The sequence below is a fragment of the Manacus vitellinus genome, unplaced genomic scaffold (genome assembly GCF_001715985.3).
Source record: "Manacus vitellinus isolate BGI_N305 unplaced genomic scaffold, ASM171598v3 scaffold_44_pilon, whole genome shotgun sequence".
NCBI classification, from domain to species: domain Eukaryota; kingdom Metazoa; phylum Chordata; class Aves; order Passeriformes; family Pipridae; genus Manacus; species Manacus vitellinus.
Genome location: NW_021940565.1, coordinates 1099248 through 1127150, shown reverse-complemented (window position 1 = coordinate 1127150; position 27903 = coordinate 1099248). Strand labels below are relative to the sequence as shown.

Sequence of the window (27903 nt, the reverse complement as noted above, 5' to 3'; positions counted from 1 at the left end):
AAGCCTCCATTGTAAGAGAGGTTTGCAGATAATGGGAGCTCAGATCTGTGTTCATCTCTCCCACCTTCTCCCACTCTGCAGGGGGAGCAGCCGCACAATGAACCGCACAAAGGATCTTGGCCTCAGCCTGTGGGATGTGGATCTGAGAGCCCGCGATGAAAAGGCTCGAAGAATTCAGCTTGCGAGTGCGTTCCCCACACAGGGAGGGGGGAAAGTCATGGTAGGCATCCCACTGGGCTCTCCCCGCTGTGGCTGGACTGTGCAGTTACGCTCAGGCTGAGGAGAGGCTCTGCAGATCCCTCATGAGGGCACTCAAGAGCTGAGGATCCTCTCCTTTCCAGAGGCAGTACACTTTAATTCCCTTCCTGACTGCGTTTGGAAGGTTTTTGGAGAAACAGCTGGCGGATGAAACCAAATTCAATGAAACAAGAGGATGAAATAATCCCAGGCAACTTCCAGGGAGGCAGGGAATGAATAAGAATCAGTCCCCTGCAAGCAGCCCATGTGTCTGAAGGTGGCTGGCACTGACAGTGAAAAACACTGGCTATGGAGAGACTCTTGAGATGAAACCAGGTGGATCTGCTCTTTAGTGCTCTGCTCAACCTCGTGAATCCTTTAAACATTGCCTGGTGGTAATACAGACCTGTTTATGAAACTGAGAAGCAACTGGGAAAAAGGCCCTTGTAATGGTAGGGCTGAATGCAAAACCACAAAGGGCTGCCAAGCTCACATGTAATGTGTCCCACATCAGAACCAACCGGCCCAGTTAGAAAGTGGCAGCTTTACTTTATGGTCTGAATAAAGACAGTAGGAAAAAAAAATACAAACTGGGAGAGGTGGATTGGAAATGATTACGAGACTGGAATTAACTTGTGGTGGCTTTGTTAGCAAGGTGTAAAATTAATTAATCAGTTAAGTAACACTACCAAACCTTCCCATACACTGCTTACCGTGGGAGGTGTCTCAAGACTACAAGGGAACATTTATCTCCCATGCCCCTTGATCCCACATTAACTGAGAGCATTCAAAACCTCCACTGCACCTCGAGAAATAACAGCACTGTTTAAATTCAGGCTGTGAAATGAGAAGCAGCATTTAACACTGTCTTGCTGCCTTCCACACTGCGCTTGTATCACTCCTTGTGAGCACAAGAGGCTCCCGAGTGCTGAAAGGGGATTAAAGCAGGACTAGCAAGAAGGGTCAGGAGAGAGGGGGCACAGAGGGGCCTGGAGGGGAGAGAATCACAGGCCACCTGGATTTGCCCTGTCACGGTCCCTTAGAGCATCCCATGCAGATCCCTCTCTCCAAATCACCTCTGTACTGAGCTGCACTCCATAGCCTGCTTCTGCCTGACACTGGTTTTGGGAGAGGCTGAAGAAGATCACATGCACTGAAACTCGCCCAGCTGGAGCCAGCCAGTCCCCCTTTTCTTCTTAGTCACAGCCTCTCCCCCACCTCCGTGTCTCTCCACAACTTTGCTTATCTGCAGGGCAGGAGGTGCCTCCAGAGGAACATTACACAGGACTGCAGCAGGGCAGGAAAGCCAGGAATTGACTCTGAAGCTTTTTCCCCCTCCCTGCCTTTGTAGAAGGCAGCTCATGGTGCAACCATGTGTTTTGTCAGCGCTTCTCACCCTCATTTTCTCTGCCTGGGTCAGAAGCAGATCACCCCCTCCTCCCCTGGCCCCTGCCTGCCAGCAAACAGCTTTGATCAGGAGTCCCCGGCCGGTCCCCCCTGCTGACACTCCATCATTCCTCTCCCCTCCCTCCACCTTGAGGCTGAAACCCTTGGTGAGGGAGCAGTGCAGAGCGCTGGAATCACCTCCCCACGCTAATTACAGCACATCTGGCAGGCAGAAACCGCTGCTCCCCAGCTGCCCGCCCCAGGCTGGGGACACCTGATGCCATTTCTGCACAGCCTGTGTCCACGGATCACAGCAGCCAACTCCTGGGATGATCGAGGTGTGCCAGCATGGAGACTGGCAGCACCTTGCCAGGAGCTGCCTCGTGATCACAACCACAGCAAGGGGTGATCCAGAAAGGGGCAAAGAAAGTACCAGCAAGCAAATTCATTCCTCTCAAGTTGCATGCAGCGTGATTCTCCCCCTGTACTCGGCTCTGGTGAGATCCTACCTGGAGTTCTATGCCCAGTGCTGGGGCCCCTAACATAGGAGAAGGACATGAACCTGTTGGAGTGAGTCCAACACAGGAGGCCACAGAGATGCTCTAAGGGGTGGAGCACCTCTGCTCTGGAGACAGGCTGAGAGTTGGAGTTGTTCAGCCTGGAGAAGACTCCAGAAAGACCTTAGAGCCCCTTCCAGTGCCCAAAGTGCTGCAAGCAACCTGGGAAGAGACTTTGGACAAGGACAAGGGGAAATGGCTTTCCATTGACAGAAGGCGGTGTTAGATCTGATATTAGGAAGAAAATCCTCCCTGTGAGGGTGGTGAGGCCCTGGCACAGGTTGCCCAGAGAAGCTGTGGCTGCCCCATCCCTGGAAGTGTTCAAGGCCAGGTTGGACGGGGCTTGGAGCAACCTGGGCTAGTGGAAGGTGTCCCTGCCCATGGCGGGAGGTTGGAATGAGATGAGCTTTAAGGTCCCTTCCAAACCAAACTATTCTGTAATTCACCCACCACCCCATCAAGAGCAGCTCCCCGCGTCCCAGGTGATGCTGCACTCTGTCCCAGCGTGGAACACGGGCTGCTCCAGCACGGGCAGAGGGACGCCTTGAGAAGCAGAGCTCGCCCAAAGAGGGCAGGAAGGAGGAATCGGGTGGCAAACGGGGTTTTGTGCGGGAGGCAAGGAGCAGAGGGCTCCGCAGGGACCTCTCGGTGCCGGGGCCGCAGCGGGGGCTCGGCAGGAGGGAGAGCGGGATCCCTCGGAGCTCGGGGAGCGGCGGCAGCAGGGCGGTGCGAGGGGCAGGCGGGGCGCGCGGGGCCCGAGGAGCGGGCCCGGCCCCCCTTCCCATTCCAGCCCCATCCCTCCAGCCGCAGTCCCTCCCTCCCCCGCCGAGCGCCGCGCCGCGGGTCGCCGCCCCCACCCGGCAGGTTAGTAAGTCATTAACTCCCCACAAGCCATGCCGGGCCGCGCTCCCCGGGCCCCCGCCGCGCCGCCGCCGCCGCTGTGTGGGGCCGGCCGACGCCGCCTCCTCACTCCGCGGCAGCGCGCAGCGCACGCGCATGGCCGCCGCTCCGCGATCCTTCCTCATTCTCCTCCCTCCTCCTCCTCGCGCCGCCGCCCCCCTCGGCGATAAGGTAAGCGGCGCCGGCGGAGCCTCCCCCCGACCCGCTCCCTCCTTCCTGCCTTCCCTCCCTCTTTTTCCCTCCTTCCTTCCCTTCTTCCCACCCCTCGGGGAGCCGCGGCGGGGCAGGGAGGCAGTGGGGGTCCGACCCGCGGCCCCTCGCCCTTCCCGCAGGTTTCAGGTTCCTGCACTCCGGGATCTCCCCCCGCGTCCCTCCCGCACTCCTGAGCTGTTTGGGAAGGGGGGTTTGTCGCCTCTCCCCCAAACTGACCCCGAGGACCAGGCTGTGTCCGCTCGCCGTGCCTGGCACTAACAAAAGGGTGTGAGGATGCCGGAGGAGGGTCCCAGCATCACCGGAAGGACGGCGGGGGAGCAGCGTCTTTCCCTACTTGGGGCTTCGCCCAAAGCTGTCCCCCACGTCCGTCCCTCCACATTCATCTCTAGCAGAGGGTTGGCTCCGATTTAGGACTGGAAACAACAGGTTTTCCCCTTCCCCATCCGTCCTGCCACCCCAGCATGGGTTTAGGCAGCTGCTTTCCCTGCTGACCGTAGGATACATGTCCAGGCATCCGAGCCCCATGCTCCCCTCATTCCTGCTCTCTTCCACAAAGGACCCTCTCAACCTGGCCCTCCCCGTGGCACTTGTTTCACAGCAGCACCAAACCCCCTGTGCCAGTCCCCTTTTCCTTCCTGAGGCCCAGCCTGGGAGAATCCCCCCCATTACTGTGGCAGAGCAGGCAGAAATCCAGGCTTTGTGGGGCACCAGCAGTGCCCCTGCCCTCACGGGTCACTGCGTGCATTGTGCCCCTGAGGGGAACAGGTCCAGATTTCTTTGCTGCCTAAGAAATTCTGCTCTGCTAAAGGAAGAGGGGTTTGGGTTGTGTTTCCCACCCCCAGACTCATGGTCGGGGCAAAACAATCTCACATGAGCCATCTTAAACACAGAAAAGACCAGACACTGCAGCTTTACAGTGAATAACCCAGGTTTGAGGAGCAGCAGTGTCTCCTGTTCTGGGGTTTGTCTTAACTTCAAAGCTCAAGTGTCTTATTTCCGATTTGTTTTTACCTCCACACACACCCGCTGACTGTCCTGTTCACCCCTGAACTGCAGGGCTAAGCCAGAAACTTCAAGCAGAGCAAACTGGGTCAGGAGAAACAGATGTGAAGTCCTTCATTTGGGACTGACCTGGATGGACTCCTCCATCAACACGTGTGCACAAGCCTCGGCTGCTCGTGGTTCTCCCTGCCCCCAGCAGCTGTGTTTGTACAACACCTAAGACGAGGGTACCCCGAGGTTGGGAGGAGGGCTCCTCAACCCTCTCCAGGACAAACACACGTTAATACTGTTGCCAGGTCTGCCCCAAGGACTTCCTTGCTCCAGGAGATGCCCGAGGAGCAATGTGATTGCAGATTACATGATTCAAGTTGTCCTGGCTGGGAGATTAACCTGAGGTTCTTCTTGCTCTCCCATTTTCTAAATAACACATGGTTATGCAAAGAGTATCAGAAAGCCTCACTCCATAGTTTGGGCAAGCAAATTCCTTCCTAGCTGCATTCAATGCCTCTGAAAATCCTGATGATAGACATGTCTCATGCACAGCGCCTGTTACTCCCTTCTCCCCCTTTGCAGTTTTCCATCCTTTCTACCAGCTTGCCCCAGAATAAGTGTGTTGTCCCACTCGCAGGGAATGACCTAACTGACTTGGATCAAGTATTTTGTAATGACGTGCAGCGCTTGCCTGTGAACTTTCTGTCATGGCAGGATTACGAACAGAACTTGGTAGTTCTCCACTGGCTTCTGTTCACTGGTTTTCTAATTTGCTTCTCATCTGTGCCTCATTATATGTCCAGATTTCTGTTACTTATCTGCTGCAATTTCACATCGTTAACAAGCTGCCAGTTTTTTCCACAGATTGTTGTTCTTCCTCATCCCTTGACAACTATTCTGCATTGCTTGTTTTACCTCAGGATACCTTTCCCTATGAAAAACTCCTCAAATACCTTGTTTCAGCTTTTCTAAGGAAAATTTGTGTTTCTGTCTGCTTCCAAATGTTGAATCTCGCACGCAAACTATCTAGTCTGCCCAAACGGGATAAAGCAATAACAGGATGAGAAATAGCTTTGCACAAACACCAATTCCTTTGTAAAACATCAGGGCATGATTGCAAATGCTATTGTTTTTTTTCCCATGGCTGTGGTAGAGTCTATCACCACAGATTTAGTCAGAGAATGAGAGGAGGAACCCAAACCAGGGACGCTGAACACGGTCATTCATTCCCAGATAATAATCTGCCATTCATTCCAGGCATTCAGACATCTGAAGCTACTTAGTATTTCAGTAAGTAGTGTGGTTTGCTGTAGAGAGAAGCCCTTAAGTAAAGAGAACGTGGAAATTTTTGGTAGAGGACATGCAGTTAATGGCCTCAGAAAAGGCCTGGGAAGAATTTATTTCATTTTCAGCTGCTGTTTCTAGTTGTCTTACAGGCTCAGACAGGGCTGAGCAGAACATTTTACGACAGCTACTGTGCCCTTCAGTGGTGGGCCAGCCCTCAAGGCATACCAGGCTGCAGTGGAGAGCCTCCCCCCAGCTCCTCTATTAAGGGAACTAGAGAGGCATGTTTGTGGTCTCTCTTCCCAGACAGCTTTTTTTTTTCCAGGAGCCAGGCTCTAATGAATCTCAAGATTAGGCACAACAATAAGCAACACAGGAGACTGGGCCACTGACACGGTAATTGCAGTTATTCCCAGGTTTCTGGGAAACCCAGTGTAGCTCAGAGCTGATCCAGAGCATGACAGAGAGTCAGCAGAGAATTTATTTCATCCCTTTCAACTCTTCAGAAAGGCCGCCTGGAAATCCGATAGGATGTCAGTCCAGGCCCACCCTTCTGTGCAGGGCTGAAGCATTTTGCTTGTGGCAGCCTTTGTCTGGCAGGGGGGAGAGGGGAAGCAGCTGCTGGGCTTTTGCTTAGACAGAAAAAGCTTTCAGTGACGCTGGCTTAGAGACTGGTGTTTCTGTCTTTGATGCTGGCAGATCTGGAGACAGGCATTTTATCCTGGAAAAGTTCCCCACAGGTTGGGGTTCAAAGCTCTGCTCCCCCCCAGCAAGAGGGCAGCAGGGCAGCCCTCCCCTCCAGCCCAGGTGAGGAGGCACAGGAATTCCTTGGTTAACCCAAGAGAGGAAGAGCTCCGTGACCACCAGGTGCCAAACCACAAGCACCTCAGGGGAGATTCTTGTGGAGAGCACCTGGCTGAACTAGAATGTGGTCTGTCTTTTCTATGGAGGGAAATTCTCATCACCTGAGGAATCATACCTGGCCCTCTTACCTGCTTTAGGCAGAGCCCTCAGCCAAGCCCAGGCAGAGCCAGCCTTATAAAGACTGGACTCGTGTGCATCTCCTGCTCTGGTTTTTCTAGTCTGCTCTGTTTCTGTGATTCTGCAGCAGAGTGCAAATCAGAGCACCTCCAGCATCTCCTGTAACACCAGGACAGTGCAAAAGAGTTGTAAAACCCCTTTGACTCCTCCCTCTCTGAGGAGGAGATGGGGAGGGGGATTCACTCATCCAGAATCCACTCTTGGGATTTTTCAAGGGGCTTGGGAAACTAAAGCTAGGAGCTGATCTTATCTGGAATCTGTCCCACATTCCTTAATTTATTATCTGGACATTTGGAAAATGCAAATATCTCCAATTAAAAACAAGAACCATTTGTGTTTCATGGTCAGTGCAGATTTATTTCTGACAATACAATAAATTCAGCACAGATTGGAAGCAGCTGCCCCAGCTCTAAGTACCTGAAGTTCCCCCTCCTTGTCCCCAGGCCTGGGGCTCAGATGCAGTCATGCCATAAGGGGCATGGCCAAGGGGACAGCTCATCATTGTCCTTGCTTACACAAGAAAATAAATGCTCCTAGGCAAGGACTGGGAAGGGAGCTTGGTCATGGAAAACCTGAGAGCCAAATCAATCTACTTAAAAAGTGATTGATTCCTCCAGCGCAGAGAGGAAGCAGGAACACGGCTTATGGATATAGGGGAACACATTTTATTAAAAGGAAAAAATCCCTCTGACTAGCATCCTTCAATAAATCTTCATTTGGGCTCCTGTCATTCCCAAGAGGCGCAGTGCAGAGATGTATCCTACTCTATCCATAAGAAAGAGCTGCACAAAGGCAGGGATGCTGATCAGCCCCAGACCTCAGCTCTGCCACCACATGCCAGATCTCCCTGCATCCAGGCAAAACACCCCAGGACCAGTAACCCTGAAAAGGTGCCTGCAACTTTGCACCACTCCAAATACACAAATCCTGAGGGTAGAACAGGCTGTTTCACTTCCCTTCACCCGCTTCCCTTCTGCCTCGTCTCACCTATTCGGATCACAAGATCCCCAGGGCAGGATTATTTTTATTGCCACCTGGGGAAAAGCTCTGTAAATATTGCAGCTTTTGGTCCACATGCCTTCCCCCCAGGCAGTCCATGAGCCTCGTGTCACTACTCAGGGAAGTGGTAGGACACCAGCTCTGGTTATTCCCCCAGCTGTGAGAGAATCAGTATTGCGCTGAGCTCTCCACACAGACACCGGATAAATCACTGGAATTCTCCTTCCTGACAGTTGTGAAGAGCTCCTTCTCCCCAGGCCTTGAGATGTTTATGACAGAGAAGCATAGGAGGGGTCAGGGAAAGATTTTGCTGAAAATACTTTACAATGAGAGACCTTTGGTTTCTTTCCTTTGTAAATGTGGAAGCTACATAGTCAGAATTTCCATTTACAGTATGATAATAAACAGTGAGACAAAAGTTCTCATAGGAAAAGGGTTGAGATGATTGTTTGGAAGAACAGAAAAAAGGTATTTTTGAAAACATGCCTGTTTCTTTTAAATTTCCTTTTTCCTCTTGAGCAACTCATCTGCCGGTCACAGCATTTGGTCCCTGTCAAGCAAGTCAGCTCCAGCCAGAACATCCAAGTGCAGAGAGGAGTTTTGTTGTGTTCTTTTTGAAACCAACTCTTGCAATCACTAGAGAGCGAAGCACCAGGTAACATGGTGCTTTTTTGCAGCACAGTTAAGTTCCTTCCAACATGCTTTGGCTATCAGGAAGAGGCACTATGGGCATTTCAACCATTTAAGTCACAACTTAAAAACATTTGCATAAACCAGCTGCATCTCCTCTGCCCAGAGGCTGCTCTGTTGGCAGACACTGAGGAAACACAAGTTCTCAGGCAGGAATTGCACCACAAGATGAAGAGCACATTGGCTTTATTACACCATGAAAGAGCCTAAAGCCAAGAGACAGTCAACCAAAATAGCGAGCAGAGCACATTTAGTGATGAGCAAACCCTGCAGAGTTTTCTGTCACATCCATCAGTTATGGTTTGCAGGTGGGTTGTTTGCCACAGGGCTATCAGCCACTACCACAAACCAGCATGTTTTGCCAACAGTATCACTGATACAACTTCCCTGAGCCCTTGCTTTAAAGCAGACTTCACACATACACACACACACAAATTATTAATTTTCACCTATTAGTATTGAAACGCTCAGTATCCAGCTGGATAAATCCTTTTCAGTCACTGTCCTGTGTTAAACTCATGGCTGCATTAAACACTACTCACAGCTGTGCTTCAGTAAACAGCAGATTAATTCCTGCACAGACGAGTTTGCCAAAGTCCCCAGGAGCTTTTAGACCATCAGACACTAAGCAGGGAAATATTGCAAGGAAAAAAGAACCAGCTAAACCACAGAATTGCTTACCTGCTGGGAATTGTGGAGGCACAGCCAACAGCAGCCTGCTGCAACGACCACGCTGGGGCCAGGAGAGCTCAGCTTTGCCAAATTTAAAGGATCAGCCCCAGCAAGGTGTGCTGGGAGAGGGAGCCCTGCTCCTCTGAGCATAGCGGGGTGCATGGGGAAAAGGGACAAGAGCATCTGCAGGAGGTTCTGGTTCTGAAGCACTCTTGAAAATGACTTCTGTGAGGGTTGGGGGGTGAGGAGCTTGGATCTCAGCTGATTTGGTCACAAAGGGAAGGTTATTCATTGAAATACAGCTCCAATGAGGGACACCTGTGTACTCCCAGTGATGCTGTGGGGTCGGTGTTGCTGTCACACGTGCCCAGTCCAACAGCCCATCTCTACATCATGAGATCCTGCTTCCCGCTTAGTCTTGGAAGGAAATTTGAATTTTGAAATGTGTGAGCCTGATGTGGCCCCACAGGGCCTGGATCCTGGCACGTTGGTCCCAGTGCTGCCCATTTAGAAGGCATCCAGGTGACATGGCAGCTGCCTTTGGTGGTGAGGAGCCAGGTTCTCCAGCTAACCATGCTCTGTTTCTGTCAGGACAGTAGTGAGGCAGCAGATGGAGGTGGCCCCTGGGATGAAGAGGTCACCAAGTGGTGGGGAGAGTGGAGCTCCTGGTCCACCTGCTCCCGGTCCTGCGGAGGAGGCGTGATGTCCCGGGAGAGGCACTGCTTGAGACAGAGGTGAGTCATGTCCCAGCCTGAGCCCTTGGCCAGGTCTCAAGTGGCAGAAAAGAAATTGGGTGCCCTGAGCTGCGTTTTGGGGCCAAACCTCCTTGTTTTGCAGGGTTGGCCATTCCCTCATCCGTGGCCTCTGGGAAAGGAAGGCAGCTGTTGTCCATGGAGCAAGGCAGTGGTGGGGAGAAGCACACCCCTTAACATGTCCTCCACTCAGCTAGACTTGTCTGATGGGGAGCAGGGGTTGGTCCCCTCCTGGGGTCTGTGGGATTCTTGAAGATGACAGAATTGTGGGCTGGAGAAGGCTAGCTCTGTTCCCCTTCCCCTTTCCTTCACAAACCCTCACTTACAAGGGCTGCTCAACCAACCTAACCCTGATTTGTGACCAGCTAAGGACGTGGCTACATATTCCCAGACACCGTATGGAGACTTGATTTACTCCTGGCAGGAACCAGCTCAGCCACATATCAGCAATTTCTCCTCTTTATTCCCTGCAGAGCTGGCAAGTTTTTTCCCCTCTGTGATTTATCTGGCTGTCACCTGACAGCATCTCCATTTGTCCCCTACAGCCACTTGTCCCCTACAGCTGCTACAGTCGTGGTATCAGTCAGACTGGATTTGTGGGAGTGGGGAGAGCTGGAGAGCTTCAGCTGCCTGAACTCCTGCTGTTCCCTCTGGGTCACCTTGCCACCAAATCCTCCTCCTCCTCCTCCTCCTCCAGCACCTCCCTAACCTGCTGCTCCAGGCTCCTGAGGTGTTAATGAGAGCTGGAATCCTGCAGCACAGCCAGCTTTCCCTTCTGCATGAATGCACTCCTGAGTGGAGGAAACTCAAACTAGGGCCCCCAACCTGCCCTCCTTCGTGCAGCAGAAAGCTCCTTTTATGTGGGCTGTTTGGCAGCATGGTGAGGGTCCAGATGTGCTGTAGCACCTTCTCTCTGGGTGTGGCCTCCCTGGATGTCTCTGCTGCTGCTCCTCCTCCTCCCCAGCACCCAGTGGCCATGATGGGAAAGCAATGGGAAACAGAGAACAGGGATGGAGGCTGGGGCTGTCCCACATGCCCCATAGCCAGGGCAGCCCTTCTGCCCTTTGCCTCCTGCCAGAAGAAGGATTTTTCTCTCCATTTGGCATTGGCTCTCTCCTTGACTCCACAGTTGGAGTGGGGAGGCTTTGTGTGGTTTTTTTACTCCGGGGATCAGCTAAAGCATCAAGTGTTGAAATTCCCATGGTTTTGGTATATCACCTGCACCAAGCCTTTCCTGTTAGTCTTTTAAGCTGGCCAGTCCTTATGAGAGGTGGCATCTCTCTGCCTACTGCACAGTGAATCCTGAAATCAGCTCCCCTGGTCACTGCAAGTCCTGGGCGCTTCCATGGAAGTGATGGATCATCAGGGTCTACTGTCCTTTGGGTCACATCAACCCTTTTGAAGCTCAGAGGTGAAGGGACACAGAGGCAGTGATACTGCAGTTGCTCTCTGTCTGCTCAACCTGCCCCAAAAAGAGAGTAGCCTAAAATCACAGCTCACCTAAAAGCACTGAAAATGTGTTTCAGAGGAGATGTTGGCCAGTCTAGATCCAGAAAGCTTTGCTCTGATAAAATGCCTGCCTTGTTTCTCCCCTCTAAGTCAGGTCTGACTTCTCTGTCATCCTCAGTACCTTGGTACTTCACAGATCTCCATCTCATGTCTGGAAATTTCTGCTTTCCAGGCTCCAGATGCCCCAGGGAACAAACAGCACCATGTGTGTTGGTCAAGCCAAGCACTACCAACTGTGCCAGCAGCAGGTGAGAATCACTTCCAGTACTGACTGGTCCTTACTGGGGGATGTGGGACTCCAGGGGTCCCACCTGGAGCTGCAAGAGCATCAGCACTCGGGGTGGGACTGATCCCACGGAGGAGCAGAGACAAGGGGTAGGATCCACTCCTGGGGTGGTGGATGATGGGCCTTTGAGGACATAGGAGATGGGCTTTACTGTCTGGGACTGAGAGATGGGGGAAAAGAATGTAAAAACATATTTCTTGTGGGGTGAGGGGAGGGATGAAATTTTTCCTGTATGCTTTTCCCTTTGCTGGAAGGAATTTTTGCAGGGCTGTTAAATACAGCTGTCTGAGAGCCCCTTGGCAATGAAGCCCTGGCCTTTCTGCCTGTATTAGGGCACCTCAGAGTCCATTGCTAATTCCTTCCAGGGTGGACAGGGCATTTTCATCCTCCAAGGATGCAGCAGTGACAAGCAGCTGTCACAACCATGGCTGTGACATAGGGAGCTTTGATGGTATTTATTCCCTCCATAGCCCTGCCCAGCCAACACAGCAAGCTTCAAACAGCAGCAGTGCTCCAGTTTCAATGCCAAAGCCTTTGGGAAGCGCTACTACCACTGGATGCCCCTTTATCCAGGTGAGTTTTCACAGCTTCACACAAAGGATGAGGGTGAGAAAACACCCACAGAATCTCCTCAGGCACAGAAGGGGAAGGTCCTGGGGACAAGGGATAGATGCTCCTGGCTGGTCTGGAAGTGCTTCCCTGTGCTCTCTGCTTTGGAGAAATCATTCCCTGTCTCTTCACAGAACCCCTCAACCCATTCAGGCCTCCTGTCTCCCTGCACTGCTCCTGTTTCAGGTCCTCCACAGCAGCAAGCAGTGGTGGGCAGACAGGACATGGGCTTCTCTGGGTTGTCTTGGCTAACCAGCACTCATTTTGGCAGAGTGGGTGTTCATGCTCCTTGTGCCTTCTACCTGTTTGGCTGCCTCTCACCCAGCCTGCTTCCCACTGGGCAAGGTGCTGGGTTGTTCTGAGCAAGGTACTCATCCATTCCCTGCAAAGTCAAGACAGATGGCTTCACGTGGGTGTCCAGTTGTCCCTTGAGGCTCAGACTGAGCTCACCTAAGGTAGATTACCCTGTTTCTGGACTCACCTGCTAAGAAGACATGGAGCATCTGCACCTACAGCTTCAGCTCCTCAGCTGAACGGGGTGTAGCTGGCCACAGCCCCACAGAGTCAATAGCCCTCTTGGCAAAGAAGAGGGTTTGCCAGCAAGAAGTATTTCTGCTAGGCACAGTTCCCAGCTGCAGTCTCATACCATGACCCCTTCACTACTACAAAATCTGTAGATTTGGGGTCTCATCTCAATCAGCAGGAACATCAAGGTGACATCAAACCATCAATGTGGATAAGGGGAAGGTCCCCTTCCTTGCTGCACGTCTCTGAGCACTTTGACCTGCCTGGTGACTCTGTGCCTCTGTCCCTTCAGATGACTACACCAGTATCTCCAACAAGCCCTGTGACCTCCAGTGCACCACTCGGAGTGGGGAGAGGCAGCTGATGGCCCGAGCACAGGATGGTACCTCCTGCAAGGACAGGACCTATCAAGGGGTCTGCATCAATGGAAAGTGTGAGGTGAGGCTCTGGGAGGAAGTAGTAGAAAATTTGGGAGTATAGTTGCATGACTGCACCTCCTGCTCATCGCAAGGCCAACGGGTCCCTGCAGGGAATTGAAACCCAGGCCTGGTGTTGGATTTGTTCATTACACACACCCCCCCCAAACCCCACCAAAAGAGCACAGTAGCATTTCCTGGGAAAGACCCTGCCCTGTGGAGATAAGCTGGCCCCAGGAAACCCTCTCTTGTTTTATTCTTTGCAGCCGGTTGGGTGCGATGGGAGCCTGTACTCGCCCCGGACGATGGACAGATGCAGGGTGTGTGGAGGGGACGGCAGCACTTGCCACCGTGTCTCGGGCAGCTTCCGAAAGGCAATCTCACAGATAGGTACTCCCTGCTACCACAGTCCAGAGACTTCACCTGCTACTTCCTACCACCGACTGGCTTAAACAAGGGTAGGAGTTTCCCAGCTGCTTGGTGGAAAGAGCTGAGGAGTGCCACCCCTGCTTAAATGCCTGGTTTTGTCCTTTTCACTTAACCGTCAGAGGAGATTGGTTTGATGTGCTGTACATTAGGCTGGTAAGGTTTCCCTTCACCTCTTTACAATAGGAAGCAGCTGGGGATCTCTTTGTTCCTATTGATTTTGGCGTCTTGCCCACCTCAGATAATGTGAAGAGATCAATGAATCTTCTTTTATTCGTGCTACGTGTTCATTTGAAACTTGAGCTATGATGAGGGTCACAGCATTTGTTTCAGCCTGCACTTAATCTCCTGCTTTCCCCAGTCCTGTGGCTGGCACAGCTCAGGGACAGTCCCCTCTGAAACCAGGCTGAGGATTCATCCCTTGCAACCTCATGGCCCAGTCCTCCACCCACAGAAGGAATAGACTGTGGTATGCTCATTAGTAATTAATCAACTGTGGTTTGAGGATGTTTTGGAACATCATTTCACACTGTTGTTGTTTCACTAGTCTGCCTCCCTCTCTACAAACACCAGACTAGAAAAGCACTCGGGCCCCTTTCCAGAGCAGGGGGAATGGTGCTATCCCCACTAGCAGTACGGGTACAGGTTTGGCCTCCCATTCCATCCCTCCTAAAATCTTACAGAACAGACAAGACCTGCATTTCTAGCAAGGAAGACAAACCGCCAAACCATGCGACTTTAAGAGCCTCTGATTTCCTCTCCCTTTAAAGGTCAATTTTTATGTTACTCCTGAGACAGATTCCATGGAGTCAGAAGCTTAGGGGACCTATGGTCTTTTTCCATCTTCTGTTCTGCATCAGCCCTGATTGCTACTAAGCTTTTTTCTGTGCTCTTGCCAGAAAGAGTGTGAGAAACACATTCATCCACACCCCCAAAGCCAGACTGTTTCACTTGTGCAGTTCCTTCCTGACTCCAAACCCAGCAGTGCTTAGACTGGACTTGTGATGGTGATCTGTAATGGGATTTCAGAGGGGACCTTGGATTAGAGCTCACAGACTGGTGCAACATGCATTTATGCCCTTGGCATCCTGCTCCTGAAAGGCAGCCCCTGCCCCCTACAAACATGCTTTTCCCATGAGCTGATTTTCCCATCCAGACCTTTTGATTCCATCCTTGGGGTCTCCTCACGCTCTGTTCTGTTCCTCAGGTTACGTGTTCGTCACCAACATCCCTGCTGGTGCCACGGACATCCTCATCATTGAGCGCAGGAAAACAGAAAACATCCTAGGTAAGCAGGGGAGCCAGGTGGATGTGGAGATCCCAGTTCAGCTGCCTGGGAGGTGGGAGGAGGCTCTGTGCATTCCCATGTGTGAGCATTTCCTCCAAGGTAACACAGGGCTGCTTCACCTCTCCATAAACCAAGGCTACCACATCTCCAGTGGCAGGAGAGACATTTGGAACCCAAGCTCGCTATGGGCAGGGCCTGGTCTTCTTTTCCTGCTGGACTTTTCTCGTTGATGGGCTGTTTTCTCTCCTCATTCCCTTTGAAGCCCCAGTGTTCCACAGAGCGCCACATTTGTCTGTTTTCTCTCTCTTTGAAGCACTTGCAGATGAATCTGGGCATTTCTTCTTCAATGGCAACTCTGCCATTGACAATCCCCAGAACTTCAGGGTGGCTGGCACCGTCTTCAAGTACCGGCGGCCCTCGAGCCTGAACTCGGATGGGCTGGAATACATCATGGCTCACGGGCCCACTAACCAGTCTCTGAATGCCATGGTATGTGAAGGGCTAGTTTTAGGCTTTGCTGTCTTGCCTGCTTCTCTCAGACAGAAGGAATATAACCTGGTTCCCAAGCCAAACCTGCATGTGTAGGTGGCCGAGGAAGCCAGATAATCTTGGCAAGGGGTGGCTCTCCTTTTGGATTTGTGAGGATGCTGTCTTCTCTCAACATCCATCACCAAATAGATGTGGCTAGAAGAGGTTTCTGGGAAAGCACACATCCCTAAAATGAAAGCAGTTTTTTCTCTCTCTTTCCTCCAGTACTATAACTTTAATGGGAAAATGCCACACATAACTTATGACTACACTGTGCCACGGATGCCACCACTCCAAACCGCAGCCCCTGCTCTAGCCAGACCTCTCTATCATCACCTACCAGAGACCAGCCAGAACCACCCCATGCCAGCCAACTCCAGAGCTGCCCAGGACTTCAATGCCACATGGCTCTCCCTGTCTCCAGATGACACCAGTGAACAGCTTCCTCTAAGAGAAGGGCATGAAGATTTGGACTTCAGTCACCCGCACTTCTTCCAGACCAACTCCACCAGTCAGACCCGGGACTGGGGCTGGGAACAAAGTGAAGAGAAGGAGAAGTATGACTTCCAGATCAGACAGATTTACCATGCCAACACAGCAGGAGAGGAAGAGGAGGAGGAAGCACCAGCAATTGGTGGAGAGACAGAGTTGGGTCGGTTGCTTTGTTTTTCCTTCTCCTGTTTTACTGATTGAAAGCAGATGTCCCACATTGGTCTTCTTGAAATCTAAGGTGGCTTTACCGTTGGGGTGGACAGGAGGGAATGAGGGAATGGGGTGGAGACTGCTGGGGAGCAGCACGGGCCAGCAGCTCTGTGGGGGAAGGGGAGCTGGGAGAGAGTGGGCACCATATGGATCAGGCATGGCAGTGCCTCGGTGCCTGAGCTTGGCAGGCAGGACAGTGACAGCAGCAGGGCCTAGCAACAGTCCAGTGATCATCAGGTGGCAAGTCAAATCTGAGGTCAATCTGGAGAGCCAAAAAGCAATTCAGAAACAAAGGACATCTGCAACATTCCTCAGCCCAGGACTGAAGGCCCAGACTTGAGCTTAAATGGAGCTCCAGAGCAGATAGAGAGGTTAGTCAGAGTAGGTAAGGCCTCTTGGTGCTCCCTGGTGGCAATTTATGATTTTGAGGCCAAATACTGAATGTTTTTTGCCTTGCTAAATGTCACATGCTGAAATACAAGCCATCCAGTGTAGTTAAAGCATCCCTGTGTTTTTCTTCCAGCTCTCAGGTTCAACCAAATCTCCATCAGCACAGCTGTGCCCTACAGCATGAGGAGACCCGAGCTCTCGGAGAACAGCCACGTAGCATCCTCCAGGCTGCGTCTCTTCAGGAGGCTGTGCCACAGAGACCCTCACAACACTGCCTTTTGCAGGGAGCTGCAGCACCTGGCAGCCAGGATGGCCCCGAGGAACTCCTCAGCAGGGCTATGGACTGGGGCAGCTGCCCCGTGGCCACAGGGCCTCCACAAGGGGCCGGCCCGTAAGAACTCACTGGAGGACTTGAAGGTGGAGGCATTTGCTGGGAGTCAGGGGCCAGCAGCCAACTACAGCATGGTGGCATCTGTGGAGAGCCCTCTGCGAGGTGCCAGCCCAACTGTGGACATCAGCCAGGCAGAGCCTCTGCGAGCCCCTGGCACGGAAAGGTGGCACTTGGTCTCCTGGGCAAAGCAGGGGCGTGGTTAGCTGGGGAGGGAGGGTCAAGCCAGTCCTCTGGCAGTCTCCCTGCTGTCCTTGATGACCCCATTCACCAGTGTCTATCCCTGGCAGCTGCTGTAGTTGCTTCCTTGAAAGACCGAGTGTCACAACTGGCCTGACACAAAGCTCACAGAACATATTTCAGGTCCTGCTGCCATTTAAATGGATGCTGAAGAACCTGCAAGGCCAATGCTGGTGTGGTTGTAAAGAAGGCCAGGAGTCTATAGCATGTCACATACACACATTTCCCACCACATCATGCCCCCTGCCTGTCCCATTCCTCTGAGCATGTAAGCTTATGAAACTTCTGTAAACATTTGGCAGGAGACTGAGGGCCAACTTTGAAATATTTCTGGCAAGCCACATGTGAACTCTCCCTGCCACATTATATGATATGAGAGACACATTGCTTGAGCTCCCCTTTCCAACCTAAATCATGGCTCTCAAGGTGGTAGTACGAGCTGAGGCTGAGGGCACCCACATGGCTGAAAGACCATAATATACATGAGACTTACTGTGAATGATGCTTTCTCCTTGCTAGTTGAATTCAGGAGGTGGATCAAGGCTTTGCACTCTCTGTTCATCAGTGGTTTGCCTTGCCCAGATGTAGAGCAGAAACAGTGGGTTTCTTCCCATCTTCAAAAACAGAGAGGAGGAATTTTCCTCTATTTTATGTTTGCAGCAGTTTTTTTCAGTTTTCGCTCACGCCACCTCCTCTTTCTGCAGCAATGAGTTCGATGTGAGCCCCGTGGGCCACGATGACATCAGCTTGGCTGACATGTATCGGTGGAAAGTCTCAGCTTATGCCCCCTGCAGCTCCACATGCACTTCAGGTAGGTTTGGCTTCCAGTGGCTGATCACATGAGGTCCTTTTGGGGCACTGATGGAGAGAATCCTGGTACTTTTTACATGGCAAGTAGAGTTTCAGATGCAGTGAGCACTCCAGTTATTTAATGATTGTGGGAGGAAGCTTTTTGATCTGAGCATGACTGAGAGAGGGTGTTGCTTGCCCAGCAGGTATCAGCTCCTCCTATGCAATGTGTGTGAGGTACGATGGAGTGGAAGTGGACGAATCATACTGTGATGCCCTGACCCGACCAGAACCCACCCACGAATTTTGCACAGGGAGAGATTGCCAGCCTAGGTGAGTGGAAATGGCATCAGCTGTCCAGGGGCACAACAGATCTTTGTAAGGATCACTTTCTGCTCAAAGCATACGGTCATTTTTTGGGCTGTATGCACTTAGCCTTTGTATCCCCATGTAAGCAAAAAGAGGGAAGGAATTTGGGATCTGATAAGAGCAAAGCATCACCAAGACCAGCATCACCATCACAGACATATATGTGATAAGCAGATTCACAGCAGCAGCTGCTGGGTGAGGGGGTCCCAAGTGTGCGGGCACAACCCTGCCACCCCACATCCCTTGTCCCCCTTACCTGGGTTTTCCTCTGTGTTTTCTCTCCTGGGGCTGCCCGTGGAGGTGGGAGACCAGCCGGTGGAGCGAGTGCTCCCGGACCTGCGGCGAGGGCTCTCAGTACCGCACCGTGCGCTGCTGGAAGATGCTGGCCCCGGGCTTTGACAGCTCCGTTTATGACGACCTCTGCGAGGCAGCGGGGCTGGCCAGGCCCATGGAGAGGAAAGCCTGCAAGAACAAGGCCTGTGGGCCCCAGTGGGAGCTCTCCGAGTGGTCCGAGGTAGGCAGTAGGGGAGCTTTGCTACCAGAGGTGAGGTAAGGAGGAGCCGGGGTTGGGATGGGGCCTGGAGGAATGTGGCTGGTAGATGGAGGGGGCTGAGGGAGCCTCTGGGCAGCAGCATCCTTGGGAAACAAGGGCTGCCTTTATCCACAGCTCCCCTGTTCTGGCACTGCTCAGCAAAGGCCATTGCAAAACATTTTTTCCTAAGGTCGTTTCTCAAGCAGGGTGTTGACCAAGTGAAAGCCCTGCCAGCAAGAGGCTTTGCCTCCCTCTTCCAGAGGATCCAAACGGTTCTATCTGACTGAGAGTGAATGGAGAAACAATACCATGGAGATACAGAGAAATTAAACCTAACTGAAGTCCCTTTGGTTGACTTTCCACTTTTGACTGCTTGGGTTGTGGCCCAGTGACTTTGAACAGCAGTTCAACATTGAAGTGTTGGAGCTCTGGGTCCCAAACTAAATGAGCACCAAAGATAGAGACAGACCCACCTTTTTCTGTCCCTGCTGGGGTCCTTCCCCTCTCTCCTGGTGCAGCAGGAGGAGGCATAGCTCCCTCCCACCCTTTCTCTCTGCTCCTGAGCCCGGGGCTGACTCGGTGTGCCCCTTGCAGTGCTCCGCCCGGTGTGGCGCGCAGGGGACGATGAGGCGGGAGGTGCGCTGCTCCGTGGAGGTGTCCCTGTGTGACAAGGCCCAGAAGCCCAGCAGTGAGAAGGTGTGCACAGGCCCCCCCTGTGACCGCCGCTGGACCGCCTCGGACTGGGGCCCGGTGAGTCCAGAGGGGCTGCTTCTCCTTGCTCCCAGTGCCAGGGGCGCAGGGCTGGCGGGAGGGAGCAGGTGGGCAGACACGCTGCAGCTCTCCTTTGGCTTTCTTCTGGCAGAGGCCAAGCAAAAGAAACTAGAATAATCTGTATTTTTGCCTCTCTGTGCTATACATTTTGGTTAACTCTGAGGCGAGCTCCATTCAATAACCTGGGAAACTCATGGCACCTGGAGAATGGAAGCGCCTGGCTAGATGTACCTCTAAAGCCCCTTGGGATCCAGTGCCACAGTCCAAGTGGCAGGGCTAGACTCTGGACTCCGTTCTCCTGGCACCACTGACCCTGACCTCTCCCCTTTCTTGCTTTCTGATGTGTCTAAATGCCCTGTGTTCCTCCAAGTGCTCAGGTTCGTGTGGCGAGGGACGCATGAGCCGCTTCATCGCGTGTCGCAACCTGGAGGGGAAAGTGATCTCCAACTCCCAGTGTGACCCAGCCACCAAGCCCCTGGCTGTCCATCCCTGTGGAGACAAGGACTGCCCTGCACACTGGGTGGAGCAGGAGTGGGAACAGGTAAAGCTGGCCCTATGTCCTCAGCCCACCTTTCCACCCCGTATCCCACAGGACATGGTGGGAGCCTGATTCCCTTGGCAGAGCAAGGTTGTGTAGTGTGACCTCCAGCCATGGAGCTATACCCTTGTCCTAGGTCCTTTTAGAAAGAGGGAATGACTAATGAATACCCCAACTTGTCCCTGCTCTGCCGCCCCAAAGTTTGTGGCATTTGCTGCCTTCCCAGGGATCTCCATTGGAGGGCAGCAATGTTCTAAGGAAACCGTCCTCCTCTCCCACCTGGCTGGGAGTTGCAGACACCTCAGCAGAGCTTTTCCAGAACCTGCACTCCCCCCTGAAAAGATTTTGGTCCCGCCACTAAAGAGAAAAAAACAGCCTCATCCTTGATAAATAACAGCTGGAGGTAAACCTGAACCCTGGAAATCACCACGACTGTGTACTTGCCTCAGGAATTAGTGAATATGGTCCAGGTGTTCCATTCTACCAAACAATCAGTCTCTGCCTGTCTCCTTCTGCTCTTTGTGTTGCTAAAGACTTTAGGCTTTCTCATACAAGCTGATCCAAATCCCAGAGCGTCCAGAAGGATACCTGGAGTCAGTTGTGGAGCTTGGGCTTTTTCTTTGAAGTCTTGACCAAAATAGAGATTCATAAAGCACTAAGGAAAAGGGTTTCTAGGAAAAAAGGGAAGCAGCCAAGGCCTCTCCCTGCCAGCCATAGCTAAACCTCTGTTCCCACTTCGCTCCCTTTATAGCTGCTGATTACATTCAGTTGAGTCTCACCCAGCACTGGTAACGAGCACAAACTGGTTAAACCTGGGGACCCAAGGCAGTTTGGTACCTGTCCTCTGCTCTGGCCCTCGGTGTGGGTCATGCACAGTCCTGCAGTACAGTTTTCAGCTGTGTCCAGGCTTTCAAACTCAGCAGAGCTCTGAAAGACCAGCTGAGCTCCCCACCTTTGCCTGTGCCAGCTTCTTTGCCGTGTTCCCTCAGCTGAGGAGCTGCGAGTTCACAGGATGACTAAGGGTGGATGCAAGCCAGCCATGCTGACCCTGCAGTGGTGAAAAAGGGCACAAAGCAGTTAAATCTCAAACTGACAACTGCCTCCTCGAGGCTCAGGGAGTAGATCCTGCCTCCTGCTGCTTCTGGTGGTGTCCTGAGGGAGGGAGCCCTCCCAGCTAAGCCTGCATAGCTGTGGGCTCAGCAGTACTCGTCCATGTGCATCACCTGCAGTGCACCACTTCGGTCCCCTTGGGCCCATACAAAGCTTGTCGGTACTCCAGGATGTAGGTTGCTACATGCATACGCTGCGTGGTTTTCGAGAACATAGAAACACATAAAATAAGGCAGAAACAGCCTCTTGTAGTCTTACCTTGGCTGCTCCAGGTCCCCTGTGGTAGCTGCTCTCAAGGCCAGCCAAGGTGAACTCAGCTAAGCATTAATTAGCAGCACCTGTCCCCCCTCCCTGGGAAACGTGCAGAAACGCGTTGCTCCTGTGACCTGGGCAGCACTTGCCTCCATTAGACTGGTGTTAGCACAGGCGTTAAGCACCTTGCTTCTGAGCTTACCTGAGGCTCTGCAGCTGCTGAGCCCCCTTTGTTACCTGGCTGCTCTGCTCCCTTCCCAGTGTGATGCCAGCTGCGGGCGAGGGACGAAGACCCGGCTCGTGCTGTGCGCGGGCCTGGAGAACGGCGTGTACAGGGAGTACCCTGAGAAGGACTGTGAAGCCTCTCAGAAACCCGAGGAACAAGCTGCCTGTTTCAGGAGGCCGTGTTCAACGTGGTTCACAACCTCCTGGTCTCAGGTAGGGCTGGGGGTGGTGGGGAAGGGCGATTAAGGCCTCGTAGCCCTGGGTGGTGGAGGGGGACCTGCGCTGAGGGTCTCTGGCAGCACGTTCTGCCGAGGGCTCTGCTAGGTCTGGATGGGACCCTGAGCTCTGCTTTTCTGCAGATCAGGTAGCAGGTTGAGGGACTGGCACACGCAGGCTGGAGAAAACCTTGGAGCATGTGGGTTATTGCCTCAAGCAAGAGCTTGCACCACACTGCAGGCATACAGGATACGGCCGTGCCCTCCTCTGCCAGGAGTCCGTGTTCTGTCTTCCCCTGCTTTCCCTTGATGGTGGCTGCAGAGCATTTAGGGAATGAGAAGAGAGGAGAGCTGAGCCTGGCTCACAGCACCCATTTTTTCTCACAGCATCAACACTCCAAACAAAAATCTGAGTTGCATTAAAGAGATGAAAGCAAGATGAAAGCAAACTCCTCCCTTGCTCTGCCCCAACCCCAACTCAGGGATGCTCTCCTCCAGCAACAGAAAGGGAGCATAAGTTTGAGATCAGTGTGGGATTTGATCCAAACCTCCTCAGGAATAGTCTCCAAAGCAGGGACCGGGAGGCCTCACTAGAAGAAAGAACTTGGGAGCTATAGGAAAATGAAAAATGCCTCTCACAGTCTCTTTCCTCTCTCTCGACCCCGACAGTGCAGCAAGACGTGTGGTGCTGGTGTGCGGCTGCGCGAGGTGAAGTGCTACCAGGGGGAAGCGCTGGCTCAGGGCTGTGACCCCACTTCCAAACCAGAAGCCAGGCAGACCTGCCAACTCCAGCCGTGCCCCACAGAGGCACCAGGTACGTCTGGGAGGGCAGGGGGGTAGAGGAGCCCTTGGGAGCTCTTTGCTCTCTGCTGGGGAAGCACAACTCCTTTTTAACCCCTTCTGTGTGTGCTCCTGTTCCCCAGAAGACGCCTGTGAGGACAAAGCGACGGCCAACTGTGTGCTGGTGCTGAAGGTGAAGCTGTGCTCTCACTGGTACTACAGGAAGGCTTGCTGCTGGTCCTGTCGGCTCAAGTCACCCTGAGTCCTGCCAGGCCCTACTTCCCTTCCAAGTTCAGGGGCAAGAGCCCCCTCGAGCCAGACTTTACCACTTGAAGCCACCCCACTTGGCTTGGCTGTGGAGCCAGTCCCTGTAGACCAGCCTGCTCAGCGAGGAAGGATTCCTAGGACTTAATCACTATTCCCTCTCCATCAAGAGGGTTTTACACAAGACAAACCATCAGTGCCTAGAAAGCTACTGAGAAGTGAGTTGGGAAAGCCTATCCCTGCTGTCACTGTCTCTGGGGATCACTAGTTGGAGACGGAGGGGCACAGGGGCTGGCCCATGGCAGGGCACGGACAACAGCACCCACCTCTCTGGTCTGCCCTGCAGGACAACTTCCAAAACACTCCAAAAAATTGTGTCACAATAAAGAGATAAACTATAAACCTGTGGGTTTGGTATCCATGTACATAGGCCAGAGGCAAGGGAGGAGGGGGATGCAAGAGGAGCAAAAGCAGTGGCAGGAAGGGTGGGGAGGAAAAATCTTTGCACCAGTAGAACTTCCAGGCAGCACTGGATAAAGCTAATTTTCTGCTGCCTGCCAAAGAACAGAAACCACTCCTGGTTTGTATTTCAAAGTCCTCGTTTATTTCTGACATTGAATTTGGACCCATAGCTGAGCAACAAAGACAGAGAATAGTAACAGGAGGAATCTGAAGTGGAAAAAATCTGGGATCCCTGCCCCTACCTCATCCTGTTCCTCCACCAGCCCCCAAACCTTCTCATCCTCAGCTGCATCCCCCGTGTTTCCAGCCCTTTCAGACTCACCCGTTTCCCTGTGGCCTTGCCAGACCCAGGGTGTGTGTTGGCTGCGAGGCCAACCCTCATCTTGGCCATCTGGCTGCTTTGGAACTGCCTCCCCAGCCTTGGCACCTCGTTAGCTGGGCGATAGGTCACGCTTAATTTGCATGTGATGAAGATAACATTGCTGTGGCCTTCCTTTCACCAAAAGGGGGACCCACAGAAGCAGAAGCCCCTGTGTTACTCCCACCCTCTGGAGGTCATTGCCATTGGGGTGGGAAGCCTTTCTGTGTGTGCCAAGAGGTAGAGTTGGATGCCAGGAGCCGCCGTGTCCGTGCTGGCTCCGCGCCTGCGGAGGGGACGGCATGGCAGGGCCGTCTGGCAGAGATCTGGGACACATTAACTTCTCGTGGCTCCCAGCAGGGTGAGACCAAGCTGAGCAGATGCTTCAGTGGGAAAGGATGGGATTTACCGAGTTAGCCAAGATTTTCTTCCCGTTACAGACAGTATTTTCAGGGAGGAGCACTGGCTGGATGGGAAGTGGTAGAAGCTACTGACTATCGACCAGTGGGATCCAGAGAGCTTTGCTGCTGCTAACTTTCATCTTCCCTCCTGCTTGCCCTTAATATGAGAGGACATTAAAACCTGCTATCACTATCTGGAGAATGGAAAGAGACTCTAAAAGCAACGCAGCCAGACTGAGTCTCCAGATAATGGAAATGCAGTGTCTTTTTGGGCCGGACGTGGGGGAGATGGTGCATAACATTTGCTCAGAAGTGTGTGTAAAATGCAGGCTGGGGCAAGGTTTGGTTACAAGGACCATGACCAGTGGCATTTGTCTGGCTCTTTTCTTCAGGTTGTTTGAGCAGAGGTGCCAAGGCATAAGCAGGTCCAAAGGGTACATCAGCCTTTTGCCTGATAATGTGGACACTCAAGGCTGATGTACTGTGTGCCCTCTATACTGAGACCTACTTTTTCCCTGTGTGAAGGGGGAGGTTAAGTCCAAATCCTTCTGTGGGCAGCAGGATGATTTCTAAATTGCAGTGGTGAAAGAAAGACCTCACTGCTCACATTTCTGAGCAGTCCTACCCTATATTGCAAAGGCATGGCAAGTGTTTCCTTCCATTGCCTCCAACAGCATCCGCAGGGATCGTTGCTGTCCTGGTCCCTCCTCCCTGCCATGAATGGGAAGAGCTCAGCCGAGCAGTCCTGCACTGGTTGCTATGGAAGTGCCTGTGAATGATGGAGATGTCCTTTTAGTAATTTTTCACCTAATTTGATTTATGGAGGAAGAAGAAACTTTCCCACATTCATTTTTGCAGAAAGGCAGAGTCACTGGCTGTCATTGCCAGCCGCAGTGCCGGTGAACCCGCATTTGGGTCTTGCATCCTCTTCTTCCAAAAACAAAAGCAGGGGGGACCCAACCACCTGAATATCACTCTTCTGTGGGAGGCTGTGGGCCCTGCAAAGGAGGAGATGCAACCTTGTGGGCTCTGCTGTTGCTGTTGAAAGCAAAATTCATCCTAAACCCAACCTTCCTCTGGCTGTTGGAGCTGTCAGGGTGGGCTGGGTAGGGCTTTGAAAGCAGAAGGTGAACAAAACTGCAGTTATTTAGGGATACAATTCTTCCCATGAGTAAAATCTTTCCGTTTTGATGGGTCCAAGTTAAAATTGCTCCTAAGAAAGCTCGTGAAGAGTAGAAGAGGTGGGGGCTTCGGCCGCAGAAGGACCAGCCTGTGCCCGTTCGCGTGGGTGAGCGCTTTGGCGAGCAGCTTTGCCTCCCCCAGCAGTGACCTAAATTCATGTCTTGAACTTCTTCAGCACGTGCGAAGACCGAAGCAGGTGGGACGCGGTGCCCTATCTTACACTCGAACAGAAAAGGTAACTGTTAGCGACAACTGATGCCCCACGAGGGGAGCAGGGCGACCTGGATCCTCCCTTCCTCGCTTTCCCATCGCCGAGGAGCGCTGCCATGCCCCTCTCGGCAGCGGGATTTGCCAGGGGCGGCAGCTGGCGGGTGGTCACCCATTGCACCGTGTGCCAGAGGCAGCGGGCACCCAAGGCCTCACTCTGGGCTCAGGGAGCCGGGGGTAATTAAATTAGGTTGTACTGTACATAGCCCTCGTTAGACAAGTCCCTTTGGGAGACAGAGTAGATAATAATGACACTTATGATGGGTTCGGAGGTGGCCGGTTCAACGTCGCCCTTCAAGGTCTTGCTCCCCTTCTCGCCCGCAGAGCTTCGCCGTGCCGGGCGGGTCAGCAGGAGGACCGTGCTGGTCTGGGGCTGGGCCTATGGGGTCTTCCCTGTGGGAACATCCCCAAAGACAAGTGAAAAGCCCCTTCCCTCGAGCGGGCGCTGGCTGGGGACACCCTGTGCTAGTGGCAATGGTGACTACACCTCCGTGCTGATGGCCCGCGGGTTCGGGAAGCTGTCGCGGAGGAGGCCGTGCCGGCTCAGCGTGTAGCCTTGCAGGGTGGCCATGTTGATGGGCGGCCCCATCTCCTTGTAGCACGCGGGGGTGTAGGTGACCCTCTCGCCCCCGTTGCGCACCATGTCGGCAGTCCGGATGTAAAAGGGGGATCCGTAGGGGGAGCAGGTCGGGCAGTAGTTGTGAGCCCCGTGCTGGTTGAGCTCGCTGGGTGGGGGCGCGGGGCTGCCCTGGCCGTCCACCATGCGGGAGCTGCAGGCATTGCACATGCCGAGGTGTGAGTGCGTGGGGAGGTCGGGCACTTCCTCTTCCTCCTCCTCCTCCTCCTCCTCCTCTTCCTCATCGGAGTCATTTTTCTTGCAGCAGTAGTACTGCAGGAAAGAGAATGGGTTTTATGAGGGGAAGGGGAGCAGCCGGCGGACAGATTCAGCTTCTCAGCCAGCCCTGCCACTTCCCTGCTTCCCTCATTCCCCCACCAGAGAAACCCTCTGTGGCTTCTTGCTGCTCTGCTCCATCGTTCCCAGGTCCTGAAGCCAGACAAAACCTGGACCTGAGCAAGCTGCAGGAGGCAGCTGACAGGGAACTCATCCTCACCCCCCAGCGAGGTTTGCAAGAGGAAGGAATTTCACCCTGCCAGTTGGAAACTGCTCCAAGTAAGCGCTGTGCTTTTCATCACACGGGCATTGCTGCATGGCACAGACTGCACATTAACTTTTAAAGAGCAGGAGGTTGTAGCTAGCTGTTGTTGAAAGCCTCCTCGTTTAATTTACAAGGGGAAAAAAAATTATATAAAAATCTCCATCTGGTATTGCAAACCCAGCCAAGCCTGCACCTCAGTTAGCAAGTGCTGCAGAGCCTCAAAAGCCCTGGGGAGTCCCCCTACACCAGGGGCAGGGAAGGACATAATTCTGCAGCACCTGGGGAGAGGGGGGGTTTCAACTCCCTACCACATCACACCAAAAAAAAGGCCCTTTTAGACCCCTCCTGTAGCAGCAGATCAGCATGAGGAACATAGAATCATAGAATATCTAGAGTTGGAAGGGATCCAACAAAGATCATTGCGTCCAACTCCTGGCCCTGCACAGAACAGCCCCAAAAATCCCACCATGTGCCTGAGAGCGTTGTCCAAACACTTCTTGAGCTCTGGCAGGCCTGGGGCTGTGACCACTGCCCTGGGGAGCCCATTCCAGTGCAAGGTGGGGTTGGCAAAGTGGGGGACACTGACCTGTAGCCTACAGTAGCAGAGCACGGCAATGATGCACAGTAGGATCACCGTCGCTAGGATTCCCCCGGTGATAACAACAGTTCCCGCTGTCATCCGACCGATTCTCCATCAAACTCTGCAAGGTGGGGACACAGGGACACAAAAGTCACCTACCATGGTTTTGTCACCACATCATAGACGTGATGCCCACAAGGCATATCCATTCCTCTCTCCCCAGTTGGAAAACTACCACCTAATGTCATTCTCCTCTTAGCGAGAGGACACGTGAGATGCAGCATCACATCCCCTTGCTGCCATCACTGCTCTGGTTTGGGATCTTTGGGAAAAACCCTGCGATCCACTGGCAGAGCCTTGCCCCTTAATGAGCCCAAAGGGATGATTTCTACCCTCCCAGCACAAAATCCACCTTCTTCATCAAAACCCTGAAGCAAACCTGTGTCTCCACCAGGAAAATCCAAAGCAGAGCCTTTGGACCCTGCAAGCCTGGCAATCTGAGCCCAGAAATCACACCCTGGCCACCTGGCAGGCACCAATGGGTCTAACAGGGGCTTGGCATGAGCCAAGCAGCCCCCACTGCCATCCCTGTGCCACAGGACCCAAGAGATACTTACGTT

General features: G+C 53.0%; 2 protein-coding genes across 2 annotated transcripts; one reads left to right on the top strand and one right to left on the bottom strand.

Annotated features, from left to right (window-relative positions):
- Positions 1-97: 97 nt before the first annotated feature.
- On the top strand, positions 98-22881 carry LOC103766882 (ADAMTS-like protein 2). Its single transcript, XM_029962216.1, has 19 exons — positions 98-185; positions 3161-3251; positions 9569-9706; positions 11406-11481; positions 11990-12092; positions 12946-13091; positions 13336-13459; positions 14703-14783; positions 15097-15272; positions 15537-15963; positions 16537-16957; positions 17736-17842; positions 18024-18153; positions 18490-18703; positions 19316-19471; positions 19863-20033; positions 21654-21830; positions 22502-22646; positions 22756-22881. Exons 1-19 carry the CDS (start codon positions 98-100, stop codon positions 22872-22874), a joined length of 3090 nt encoding a protein of 1029 aa, XP_029818076.1. The 3' UTR covers positions 22875-22881.
- A 3146-nt stretch (positions 22882-26027) lies between these two features.
- FAM163A (family with sequence similarity 163 member A) lies at positions 26028-27395 on the bottom strand. Its single transcript, XM_018078991.1, has 2 exons — positions 27290-27395; positions 26028-26435 (listed from the first exon to the last, which is right to left on the bottom strand). Exons 1-2 carry the CDS (start codon positions 27380-27382, stop codon positions 26028-26030), a joined length of 501 nt encoding a protein of 166 aa, XP_017934480.1. The 5' UTR covers positions 27383-27395.
- Between the last annotated feature and the right edge of the window lie 508 nt (positions 27396-27903).